At 39.0% G+C, this 13,434-nt stretch overlaps 1 protein-coding gene across 1 annotated transcript in view; it reads left to right on the forward strand.

The window, feature by feature from the left end:
* The window catches only part of VWA8 (von Willebrand factor A domain containing 8), a 209,711-nt gene that overhangs the window by 80,396 nt on the left and 115,881 nt on the right, over window positions 1-13,434 (forward strand). Inside the window, exons 21-22 of the mRNA XM_072135279.1 lie at window positions 984-1,055; window positions 3,455-3,531. Coding sequence (XP_071991380.1) covers window positions 984-1,055; window positions 3,455-3,531 — 149 coding nt within the window. The remainder of the gene's footprint in view (window positions 1-983; window positions 1,056-3,454; window positions 3,532-13,434) is intronic.

Raw genomic sequence — 13,434 nt, forward strand, 5'->3', positions numbered from 1 at the left:
TGAATATAGCGCTTTGCTCCTGGTGTTCTGTCTGCATGCAGTGTAAGGCTACATTCACACGAACGTATGGGGGACGCTTGTAGGGCCGCAAATATTCACCGTATCGCTGCGTACACGGGGGAAAAATAAAGGGCATGTCCAATCTTTTTCCGGGTTACGGCAATGTGCTGTGCATCTCTATGTCACCCACCTCTATGTTACCCATCCTCTTCTCCATCACGGCGGACATATGCCCAACCGTAGCCATGCGGGCATTTGTTCGTCTGAAGGCAGCCTTACTGTTTACTGCAGCTATGGAACACAGGGATTTCCAGGCGTGATAGGTATCTAGGGAAGTCAACAGCCAACAGACAGGCGAGGGACCAGGAGGAACAACTCACTTTATATCAAGAAAAGTGAAACCCAGAATGTTAGTACATCATTTACAAACCCACTGTTAGATCTGTACATATTATCTTAATTCAGGAAAATGGTTCATGTACGGACATAATATTTCTGTAGCTCTACTTAATGTGGGTGTCTGGGTGTAGACATTTTTTTATAAGCCTAATGTGGTGTAAAAGCAGTGAGCCTCCTTATACCAACAGCGGCCGGCTGTGCCGCATTGGATTGAGGGAAGTGTAAGTTGTTTGCTACTGTTATACCAGCTGAAAACTACAGTACAGTACCGCGGCTGTAATACAGAAAATTATAGGACATGTACTATATAATGCACAGTAGCCATCCGGGTTGGTCGTAGTGCCGCTACTGGGTGCCATAGACATCTTTCCGGCTGCGAATTACGTAACCAGCTCATGTTTCCCCATACGTTCATGTACATGAATAGTTTATAAGTAAGTATAAGTATGATATGGGGTATCATATTAGGGTTTTGTACTGTTCATCCTCTTCCTGGTAATAGGTAATGAAGTGGAGAGTTAAATATAATTTCTTTTCCAAAAAGGTTTAAATCTATGACTTCAGTAGTTTATTTATATTTGCAGCACCTGAGGGTCATGGAAGACATGTTGAAAGACTTCCTTCTTGGAGAACACCTCTTACTTGTTGGAAATCAGGTACAATTTGTTTTTGTCTGATTCTATTTGTTTCTTATAAAACAGATGACATTGGTTCTGAGGTAGTAAATTTTCATTTCAGGTTTAACTGCTGATTTTGAGGAAAATATAAAAATATATTGTTTTTGGCTGCCAAAGGCCTTATGCACACAAACATATCCTCGGCGTTGTCTGGGGGTTCTCCTCACACCTCTCCATTAAAAGTTAAGGGGGTGTGGGACATGTCCTATATTATGCATGGCAGGGCGTGTTTGGCAGCCTCCTGCCTCGGCCACGCTGCTGTGATGAGTGCCATAGACATCTATGGGTGCCACAAATTGTACTTGCCGTTTGATGTTTCCCCATCATTTGTGTGCCTGGGTAAGTATTATATGGGGGATCATATTAGGGTATTGTACAGACCCTGGTAATCTTTCTTAGTGGCCAACCCCTTAAAGCCTCATATGTGATAATTTTTTGTTTCTACTAGGAATTATTTGTATGCTTAATGCTGCTTGAATCCCTGATCTAATATGACATTATTTATAAGCCTTTATTACACATTATCTCATAAAGCATTCATTAAAGGGAGTGCATTAACTACATCTCACTAATTTAAATGGTTCCAATTAGGTGACCATATTCTAATATGGCAGAAATCAATAAAATATAAGCTACTGTATATGGCAGCCTAAACATTCCTTAACTCATGCTCTGTGTGCATATTAAGTAAAATATTTTCCAGTAACTATAGAGTACGAAAATAATAACCACATTCATTATTGAGTCTTTTATGATGAAACTTGTTGCAATTTAAGTTTGGCAACACTTTTTAGTCATGTCAGAGTTAACATAACATGCCTTTCCGTTATAAAGGTTTTCCCTCTCTTCTCCTATGAATGACCTATAGGGTTAAAGGTTTTGTCATCTTAGACATGTAAGGTATAGCCACATAATGGGGCACATTTACTAAGGGTCTGTCAGACGCATTTCCGTCGGGTTTCCCGAATTTGCCCTGAATCGCACAGGGGTTTTTGACGCACACGATCGGATTTTGGCGCATTGGTGCCGGCTTTCATGTAACACAAATTGGGGGCGTGGCCGTCAGAAAACCCGACTGATTCGGACAAACCGCGGAACTTAACTCTCAAAATTGTGTCGCAAGACACGGACTTACATGCACCGGGAAGAAGATGGTGTACTCCGACGGACCTGAGCAGGGAAGCGACACATGCAGGAAATTGGACGCACGATCTTAGCGAATCGCGGCACCTCCGAATCCTTGTCGGACATTCCGGATTGGACATTCCATGTCTTGCAGAGTTTTATCTTAGTTCTGAGACCTCTTTTGTCTTATTTTTGAAATTCCTGTCATTTATTTGAAAGTGAATGTTAAAGGAATTTTACCTTCAAAATCCAGCATGATAAACCAGGGACAATTACTCATAGATCCAGGTACAGTACCGTATTTTCCGGGCCATTAGGCGCACCGGAATATAAGGCGCATCAGTCCGATGCGCCTTATATATGGAATAATTCCATATATAAGGCGCATCGGACTATAAGGCGCAGGGTCCGGAGGCGTGGCGGAGGTCCGGGGGTGGAGCGGATACCTGACGAGAAGAGACGCAACGCGACCCGGAGACGAGACCCGACGAGACGCGGCGACGCGGAGAGGTGAACGGGGAAGGTGAGGGGGAGGTGGAGGATGGCAGCGGACCATACTTTCATAGGTCCCCGCTACCGGAGACAGCAGATCTCCAGCGGGAACTGCAGACCGACGCGGCAGAAGTTGTTCGTGCCGCGTGGTCTGCAGTTCCCGCTGGAGATCTGCTGTCTCCGGTAGCGGGGACCTATGTAAGTAGGGTCCGCTGCCCTCCTATAGGGCGCACCGGACTATAAGGCGCACTTTGGATTTCCAAGGAAATCCAAGGCTTTTATGTGCGCCTTATAGTCCGGAAAATACGGTAACTGTGTTAATCTTATATTTGTTATTCATGGCCTCCTTCCTTTTAATATCAACTGTTAAAATTATTCTAATGAGCCTGAAAAGCTCTGAGGGTGATGCCAGAGCCCCTCTGTGCGATATCTTCACAGGCTGTTACACTGTACAGCAGCATGTCTGCCACTCTCCTCTTCTACCTCAGCTCTTCCCCCTTCCCTCTTCCAGCTGTAATCACACACATTCGGAGGTTGCTCCTGCACAGTATAACCACCTGTGAAGCTCCACATGGAGTGGCTCTGATAATGCCCCACAGAGCATTTGGGGTTGATTTATTTTTAGAATGGCCATGGATAACAATTATAAGAAGATTACCACAGTCAGAGTGCCTGGATCTATAAGTAAGTGCCCCTGTTTTATAACCCTGTATTTTGATGATAGATTTCCTTTATATTATAATCTGTTTCTTTACTTACAGGGGGTTGGTAAGAACAAGATAGTGGATAGATTTCTACATTTACTAAACCGACCTCGAGAATATTTACAACTGCACAGGTAAGAGTCATTCCAACCTTATGTGTGCACCAATATATCATATCTTCATCTGCATGGGATCCATGGTATTCTGTTTCTTGCTATGTCAATAGAGAGTATAAAGATCTAACTATTGAACTATGAATGAGAAATTACCTTTTAACATTGTAGACCTATTTTGTTTTTGTATTTCCTTCTTCACCCACCTTCCAAAAGCCAGTACTTATTTTTAGGTTTTACGAAGACGTATAAGATCTTATTATCTGTGGGACAAAATGTATTTAGTAGTGGCACAATTTAATATTCCATGCAATGTACAGGCAGTCCCCGGGTTACATACAAGATAGGGACTGTAGGTTTGTTCTTAAGTTGAATTTGTATGTAAGTCGAAACTGTATATTTTATCATTGTAGATCCCGACAATTTTTTTTTTTTGCCCCAGTGACAATTGGAGTTTCAAATTTTTTTGCTGTAATAGGACCAAGAATTATCAATAAAGCTTCATTACAGACAATTTTAAGCTGATTATTGCAATCTGGGACTATTTTAAAGCATCCAGAGAGCTTCACCAGAGGTCACAGTGGGCAGAGGGGTCCGTCTGTAACTATGGGTTGTCTGTAAGTCGGGTGTCCTTAAGTAGGGGACCGCCTGTATTGAGAAGCTGGAACAAAAAGAGATCAACATATTGCATTGAATATTTTTGATAGAGCTGGCATTTTGGGACACAATGGGACACATTTGCTTTGGATTTTGAATGGGTTTTTTCCAATTATTTTGATATTTTTTTACTAGTTTTTTTAATATACCGCCTACGACAGGGTGTAGTAGAGAGTTAAAGAGCCAAGGTCAGGTTTCAGTGCAGAGCTTTATAGGTTAAAGGGACAGCAACTCAGGTAGAGTATTTAATATCCTTTCTAGAATTCCCTCTTTTATGGGACTCCCACCCATTTACCTATTTGATATCTACTCCACAGTGAAAATTTGCAGAGAACGGTGATATTTTTTATTTTAGTTAGATTTTAAAGGATCCTTTAGTTAGATTTTAAAGTAATTTGTCACGCAGAATCGGGGCCTACACCATTTTCTGTGTTAATGGCAAGTTTATCTTGTGAGACCTCTCTATACAGCGCTAACAACGAACAAGTATGGCTCTTACTTCTTAGGTCCAGTTCACATGGGTGATTTAGAAATAATCCCTGAATCAGCAGTATTTTTTTCCGCTTGCAGATTGTGGGGAAAGAAGAAATAATGTAACCAATTTCCTGTGGAACTTCTTTTGATGTATAGAGGTTTAAATCCACCCCACAATTAATGTCAAAAAGCAATTTTGGTTTTTAAAAAACAGTTTTTTTCCTCCTCAAACATTTTAAATTGCAGTCAGTCTAATGGAGCAGATATAAACTTTTTTGTTACTGTAGCTTCAATAACCACTTTTCAGGATAAATTAATCTCTCATTTAATACTTGATCTTTAAAATGGATTGTTGAAAAAAAAAATCATAGTTCAGCAGCCCCATTAAAAGAATGCAGTGCCCTTTAATAGAGTTTGAAGCTCTGAACTCTTATTGTGTGGTTGGTATAAATTTATCCCTGAACCACATAGAACCTCAGCTGTATTCAGCTTTGTTTTTATACGACTCCTAAAATGTGTATTTTTAGTTGTTCAAAGTCCCTATTATTTGCTGACGTCTAAGATCTTATATAAAAAAAGAGATATGTGGGATTACTTAAATCTCTGCTTTCAACTCAGCAGGGAAATATAAGCAAACAAAAATAGATTGGTATCTGTAAGGCGAAGTAGTTTTTATTCTAAGCTCATAATAATTTGTTTATTGGTGGGGGTGCTGCTACTTGGAGAGTATTTTTAGTTTGTTCGGTTTGTTTTTAACAATGGATGCAATAGTTTTCTGGATTTTGTTTAATTCTCAGTAAAAATAATGTAATTATGTTGTAGTCAGGACTATCTTTATACGAAAAGTATTTTTAATCTCTTTTTAGTTCATTTGAATTCAAATTATATTATTATACCGTCATTTGTTTTAGGAAAAGATGTGCTCATTTTATTTAGTACTTTGGATGTAGAGTATTTATACCTCTAAGCCCTACCCTGAAAATAAGCTTTTGTTACAAATGACAAAATTTTCTGTACCTAGAACCCCACTTTTGGAGTCATTTGAAAAAGTGCCACAGAACTATAGATATGTAGATATTCCCTGTTATAGTTGGGAGTGAAATTTTTCATATACAGCTCCTCACTATAACTTCATTTGTGGAAATTTATGTCTTTGGAACCTGGAAACATCCTTATATGAAAGGGTACATTCTCCTCTTTTAAATTCCACCAGAATTACTGCACCCGCACGGTAAACGCTGAAAAAAAACCGCAAAAAATGTTCAGAAAAAAAGATAACTTTTAATTACGGTAATACCATTAAAAAATGCTCTAAAAAGTGATTACAAAAATGTTACACACTCCAAAATTAGACCACTAAAAAGAACAGCATTTATCACAAAAAATAAGCCCTTAACCAGATCCGTCAACCGAAAAAGAAAAAAATGATGCACATGAAAAGATGGGGATGCTAAAATGAACAAGATTTTCTCCAAATAAGTTTTTATTCAGTAAAATTTAACAAAACTACACATAACCCCCACATATTTGGCATCATTACGTCTGTGACAATCTGCATATTAAAGCAGAATCGTTATTGGACCCCACAAAGTGAACCCTGTAAAAAACAACCCCAAAGAATGCTCCGAAAAATCAATGATTTTCTTTTCCTCCACCAACAAAGAGTTAATAAAATCTCACCAATTAGCTATAGATGCCCCAAAATTATGTACCAGAAAAGTGCATCTCATGTGGCAAATAATAAGCCCCTATAGGTCCACATTAAAAAAAAATTATATATATATATAGCCTGTACAATGTGACATAGCAAATCTGCTCTTGATGGCGCTCCATTCTTCCTTCCTTCTATGCCCGGCCGTGCACCCATACAGCAGGTCACCACCACACATGGGGTATCGGTGTACTCGGGAGAAATTGGGTATCAAACTTTGTGGAGCCTTTTTTCATTTGATCCATTAATCAAATTTTCCACCCAAAATAAATGTATTGTAAAAAAATATTACAATTTGTAGACCACACCAACATTTTGTTTTAACCCCTAAAAAACCTAAAGGGTTAAACAAACTTCTTAAAAACGCTTTTTCAGACGTTGAAGGGTGTAGTTTCCATAATGGGTTATTATTTTGGCTTCTCACAGTCCATCAAAAGTTGAGCAGATCCATCTAAATACAGGTTTTGCTGATTTTCCAAAAAATTTTAAAAATGTCACCCAAATTCTGAGCCTCATAACATTCTAGTAAAATATGTGTTAAAAAACCATGCGAGCATATAGCATACATTTATGAAATGTAGGTTATGAATTGTAAGTTATTCGGGTGCTATGACTTACTGCATCAGAGGTAGAGAATTTAAAACTTTGAAAATAAAGAATTTTTCAAAATTTTAAACAAATTTAGTTTTTTTTCATAACTAAACACAAAAGATATCATCCAAACTTTTAAACTAAATTTAAGTACAATGTGTCACGAGAAAACAATCTCAAAATCCCCCGGATATCTCATAGCGTTCCAAAGCTATAAGCACTTATAGTGACGGCGTCCTAAAGGCTAAAATAGGCCCAAGGGTTAAGGGGTAAAACAATAGACATGGACTGTCTTTTTACGTCTTTCACTGTACGCTCCATATGACACCTCCTCTTTATTCTTTGGGTTGGTATGATCACAGAGATACCAAACTAATATATCATTTGTTATGTTTTACTGAATTAGTGAAAATGTAAATATTTTGTACAAAAAAAAAATTGCCATTCTGCCTAACTTTGTTATACTTTGCTATATTCACCTGTGTAAGGTATAATTTTTTGTGGGGCTTGCCGACGGTTTCATTTCTATCAATTTGGGACCTATTTGATAATTTTTTACTCAAATATTTACGGATGGAAAAATGGCAAAAGGGGTCATTTTTTCGTTGCGGTGTTCATAGCGGGAAAAAACTTTTTTTTTAACGGCATTTTGGAATGTGGCGATACCTATCTTGTTTAGGATTTTTACTGTTTATTTATGGTTTTTAATATGTGTTGTAGGGAAAAGGGGGTGATTTAACCGTTTACAGTTTTTATACTTTTTTGTTACCTTTTTTTTTTACTATTATTTCAGGGCCCCTAGGGTCCTTCATCCCTGGGGGGGGGGGGGGGGGTCTGATCACTCATACAATATACTGCACTACTACTGTATTGAAGTATATTTAAATTTTACTCCTGATCTTTCATAGCCTTTATGAGCTCTGACAGCAGCAGTTAGAGGCAGGTGTCAGTTGTGTTATACAGCTGCTGTGTATTGAGAGAACTCAGCCCGTGTCACCAACAGATGTCACCTGCTGTTGGAGACATCTGTTTTTTTATAGAATCCTTGTAATTTGTTATTTCCAGATCTTTGTAAATTAAATAAGTAAATAAGCTTGTTATCCTTCCACAGGTCACCCTCTAAGCAAATTGTATTTTTACTTGATATGTCGATGTTATTCTCTGTGACAGGAGCATCATTACCAAATCTAGTTAATTCAGTAATAAAATAAGACCATTTATAAATAGCCCTAATGTGTTTTTACAGCAATTACCTTTAATTAATGTGTCGTTTTAAGGTGCTAGGGTTGTTTATTTGAAAAGACGGCTCTGCACCATAGCCTTCATTGACATGTGACACAAAACTAGTGCTGGAAATTGTTTGTAACTTCAGAGTGAGATGCATATTAGACTTGAATACAAATGTACAATCACAATAGTAACCTATGATTCTAATGTGTTTATATCAGTCCCCACAATGTAATTCCTTACCTGTCAATACTGGTACCATACATCTCCGGGCAAGTTGTGTTACAGTTGGAGGTATTGATACTGCCACAGTTTTAACGCAAGGGGATCGACCATATCCGTCAGTTGGAATTTTGCATCATAGGCGCCTTTAGGCTTAAAGGTATGCTAGGGTTAAATAGGACTGATACCATAGGGCAGTGATGGCGAACCTTTTACAGACCAAGTGCCCAAGCTACAACTAAAATCCACTTATTTACTGTGAAGTGCCAACATGGCATTTTAAGCAGTAACTTATTGCTACCTGTTCTTCCTCAATTTTCAATTGTATCAACCCTCTGAGGCCACCAATACAGTTGAAAGAAGGGCAAATGCAGACTCTCATTGTAGCTTCTTTCTGGGATCTCTCTGTAGAAGGAGAATGGTGGGTCCAGCAGGAGGATCTCCGAAGACATTGCAGTTCTGTCAACAGCCTCTCACTTTTCCCACAGTTACAAACAGTGAATGAAATGTCGCTTTAAAACAGTATCTCTTAAGTTGCCTGGGACTGCAGGATTTGGTTCTACATGGTGAAATATATCCTGAAGTGATGGTCTGAGTGCCCACAGAAATGGCTCCGAGTGCCACCTCTGGCACCCGTGCCATAGGTTCGCCACCACTGCCATAGGGGAACAGTAAGAGGATATATTAAAGCATTTCTTACACACCTGCCACACTGAAAGAGTAGGGCCCAATAACACAAAGGAGGGCATAGGGGTGTCAGGCCCCCACAGATACAAGTTAGGCTGGGTTGGTGCTATCCACAACTTTTCATTTTCCACCCATTTAATGTAGGCCGCTGAGACCATCCAGTGTGGCAGGTAGCACAGTTAAGGTGCCCAGTAGCAGTGAACCACATCTGGAACTGACAAGCCTCCCCGGGCTTTGGGGGTAATCATGACTTTAGCCTTCTGTGACATCTATTATCCGAGATAAAGGTAAAAATAGCTCCCTGTAAGCGCTTCAGCTCGCTATGAGGCACCTTCACCGGCAAAGTTTGAAAATAATATAACACTTTAGTAAGCCAGGTAATTGTGACCGCTGCCACCTGACCAAGCAGTGATATGTGGTGTGTCCGCCACCTATTCAGCATAGATTTTATGTTCTAACAATTTTATTTAGGTTTTCAAAAGGTAATGGTTACATACAGTAATCAAACAATAGAACAAGAATTAATAAACGGGGGGGGGGGGGGGGATAGAAAATTATCCAAATCGTGGATCCATACATGTATATTTCGTGTACAGTGACATTCAGCGGGAATTTTGAAGCAAGGAGCACATCTGGGCAAAGACTTTATACATTATGTATATAGGCCTTATGAACTTTAAAGGGCTCTACAATATGCAGGTGGTCCCCCACTTAAGAACACCCGACTTACAGATGACCCACAGTTACAAACGGACCTCTGGATGTTGGTAATTTACTGTACTTTAGTTCTAGGCTACAATTAACAGCTGTAACAGTTATCACAGGTGTCTGTAAAAAGCTTTATTGTTAATCCTGGTTCTTATGACAACCCAACATTTTTAAAATACAATTGTCACAGACACCAAAAAAATTTTGGCTGGGGTTTCAATTATAAAAAATACAGTTCCGACTTACATACAAATTCAACTTAAGAGCAAACCTACAGACCCTATATTGTACGTTACCCGGGGACTGCCTGTATAAGTTAGAGGTAGCCCGAATCCAAGCTGTACTCAAGTGTCCCAACATTATACCCTATCAGCAAATAGAAGCAGTGTGACAGCGAGAATATAAGGATGGGAGCGGTATAAGCATCGCTAAGCTCACCTGGTGCAATATGCAAATAGAATGGCACCTCATAGATTACAGCACACTGAGGACTCCGCCGAGTAAAGATGAGGAGCTATAAAGGGAATCCGTTGCTTTAACATTCATACACACATATAACACTAGGAAGCAGAAAGAAGGAAACCAAAAACGAAACCCGGATGGACCAGGAAAGGGTTGACATATTCAGGTGACTGAGGTAGGCGTGGGATGCAGGTGGGGATGCAGGTGGGGGGAAGGGAGAGCGAGGCCCAGTTTAGGTGTGCATTGCAGCTATTGAGGAACATTGCAAATATGTAGTTTGGGTGGAGACAGGCTGTCTGATCCAGCCTATGACTAATTATGCTAATTAGACTCTTTACTCACAGGACTTGGGCTAGAATAAACAGCTTGACTCCACCCATATGACAGCAGAGATTTGAAAACAATTACAGGGATTACTCTGGAAGAGTGGGGACTATACAAAAACACATTTGCTAAATTGTTTTTATTTTTTTTTTATATATATAACAGAGCCACACCTATTAAAAGATGTAAAGAGTTAAGTTGTTGGAGGTGTTGATATCTAGTTCAATATCTACCTATAATACTTATTTTAGAAATATTCGGTGAAGGTGAAGCTTTCCATTTCTACAGCTTGTATAGGCAGATAATACTTTCTGTATTCTGAATAATCCACATATTTTGAAGCTTCTACTGATCATGTGACCTAATTTATTATAACAAGCATTGTTTCTTCTTGCTTTCTTGTGCAGCTATGCAAAGCCATCATTATCTTTGAGTTATGTAACAAGTCCATTAATATATATAACCCTTTATATGTTCTGACAAAGCTGCATCCTGGAACTAACAAGAAGTCAGATGTGGATACAAAATACTAAAAATATTGCCAGAATCTGAGCAATGTTTTCTTTGCATTCATTTAGCAGTTTGCATTAGTTTTTTTTAACATATAAACTATGTTTAGTTCCTCTTTACACTACAGTAATAGAGATTTTTTTTAAGTTTTTAAGCACCTTAATCAAGTTAGTATATTGCAGTTATTCAAAATAATAATTGAATATCATCTTTAACATCATGTCCTCTATCTACCTGAACTTCTGGACTTTCCAACATCCACTATCTGATCAAACCCTGGCATCTCCATTTCCATTGGTGGTATCACCATTACAATGAGGCAGCAAGCCCGCTGTCTTGTGGTTGTGCTGGACTCCGGCCTCTAGGTTTGTGCCTTCCATACAATCACTTGGACGCTCTTGGCAAATGCACCTCAAATATTTCTAGAATCCCCCCTTTTTTAACCCTGGAAAGCAATAAAACCCTTATTGTCGCTCTGATTCACTCTCAAAGTGATTTCTGTAGCTAAAAATCTGTTCTTAACAAAGCAGCCAGACTCATCTTGCAATCCTGTCACTTCACAGATGACTCCACTCTTTGTCAGAAACTGCACTTTATACCAATCACCTTCCGAATTCAGTTCATACAAATCACCCTCATCCACAAAGATCTGCATAATTCTGTACATGTCTACACTTTTCTGTAGCAAATAAAACTAGTAGCCTACAGATTGGAGAACACAAGAAAGAAATTTCATTTGGTCAAGTAATGAGTTTACAGGACTTTAAGTGCCAATATTAATAAATTACCGGTAACCGGTTTTGGCAGCACCAGGTTACTGGCTTCTTTATACATACATACATACATACTCGAGTATAAGCCTAGTTTTTCAGCACAAAAAATGTGCTGAAAACCCAAACTCGGCTTATACTCGGGTTAAAAAAATCTAGGTTTTACCAAGTTTTTGCGGTAAAATTAGGGGCCTCGGCTTATACTTGGGTTGGCTTATACTCGAGTATATACGGTAAGTACAGAATCTTCATAAGTAGCAAACAAACACAAAGTTTAAGCATGATGGAGTTTAGCATATATGGTAAATACCCCTTGCCCTTTTAATGTGTATGCATGCTGGCGGCTAAAGGCATAGCTAATAGCCTGGGATAGAAATCGCTAGGGATTTATATGGCCCTGCACAATAATTTGGGGCGATTTGGGACACACCCAAACACATTAGTTGACCTTCATGTTCACCTAACATTAATCTTATTTGTATGGCCAACTATAAGTGTATGAGGAATAAGGTTAACTTGAGTTCTCATTTTTAGGCTCCTTTCACACGAACATATGTTTGTGTGGGCGAGCATACAGCTGCGGCTTGAGAGAGGAGGGTTCCCGCTTACCCCTCTTCTCTCCATAGGGAGGAGTGCAGCACGACTGTATGTATTGGAGAAGATAAAACAAGCTCTATATTTTTCCTGTCGACTGTAGGGGTAGGTTACGGTATGCAACACGTCTATTAATATGGATGGACGTATTGCCCATAGAAATGAATGTGGCTGTATGCTACAGAAACGGTACAGTACTGATAGCATACAACCACAAATATATTCGGTCTTGTGCAACGGTCCGTAAGCTTATAACAAATCTGTCACTATGAAAAGACCGATCAAGCTACAGGCATCTTGTTCTACAGCTCGAGTACATTGTTTGGTAGTAAGAAATTCATGATAACGTCTCATTTATTTGTTTATGCTTTTTTCTTGTTACAATTAGCAGCATTTAGTTATGGGATAGTCACAGTCATCTATTCTAGGAGTGGGACCTCACAGTGATTGACACTGACAGGACCACCTCCATGACTACATGGCTGCTTATAAGCAAATAAAAACCAGTTTTCACAGAATTTTCATGGCAAGATATTCTCTTCTTTAAGAAAAAGTCTACCAACTCCTAAATCACCTCACAAGTATAATCAAATTTAGTATACCGTATATACTCGAGTGTAAGCCGAGGCCCCTAATTTTACCACAAAAACCTGGCAAAACCTATTTTTTTTACTCGAGTATAAGCCGAGTTTGGGTTTTCAGCACATTTTTTGAGCTGAAAAACTAGGCTTATACTCGAGTATATATGGTAACTATAATACCAGAGAAGATGTATAATACAGGAAACCCACAGAGGAGAAGTATAATATAGGAGACAACCCAGAGCAGACGTTTAATACTAGAGATAAGAGAGAGAGAAGAAGACAATATCATAAACACTAGGACTTCAAAACAACCATTTAAAAAAAAACATAATCAACACAGATGGTGAAAACATTTGTGTCCTGGTCCTGCATAAATCATAACGACCAGACTGCATATTACATT

The sequence above is a fragment of the Engystomops pustulosus genome, chromosome 2 (genome assembly GCF_040894005.1).
Source record: "Engystomops pustulosus chromosome 2, aEngPut4.maternal, whole genome shotgun sequence".
NCBI classification, from domain to species: domain Eukaryota; kingdom Metazoa; phylum Chordata; class Amphibia; order Anura; family Leptodactylidae; genus Engystomops; species Engystomops pustulosus.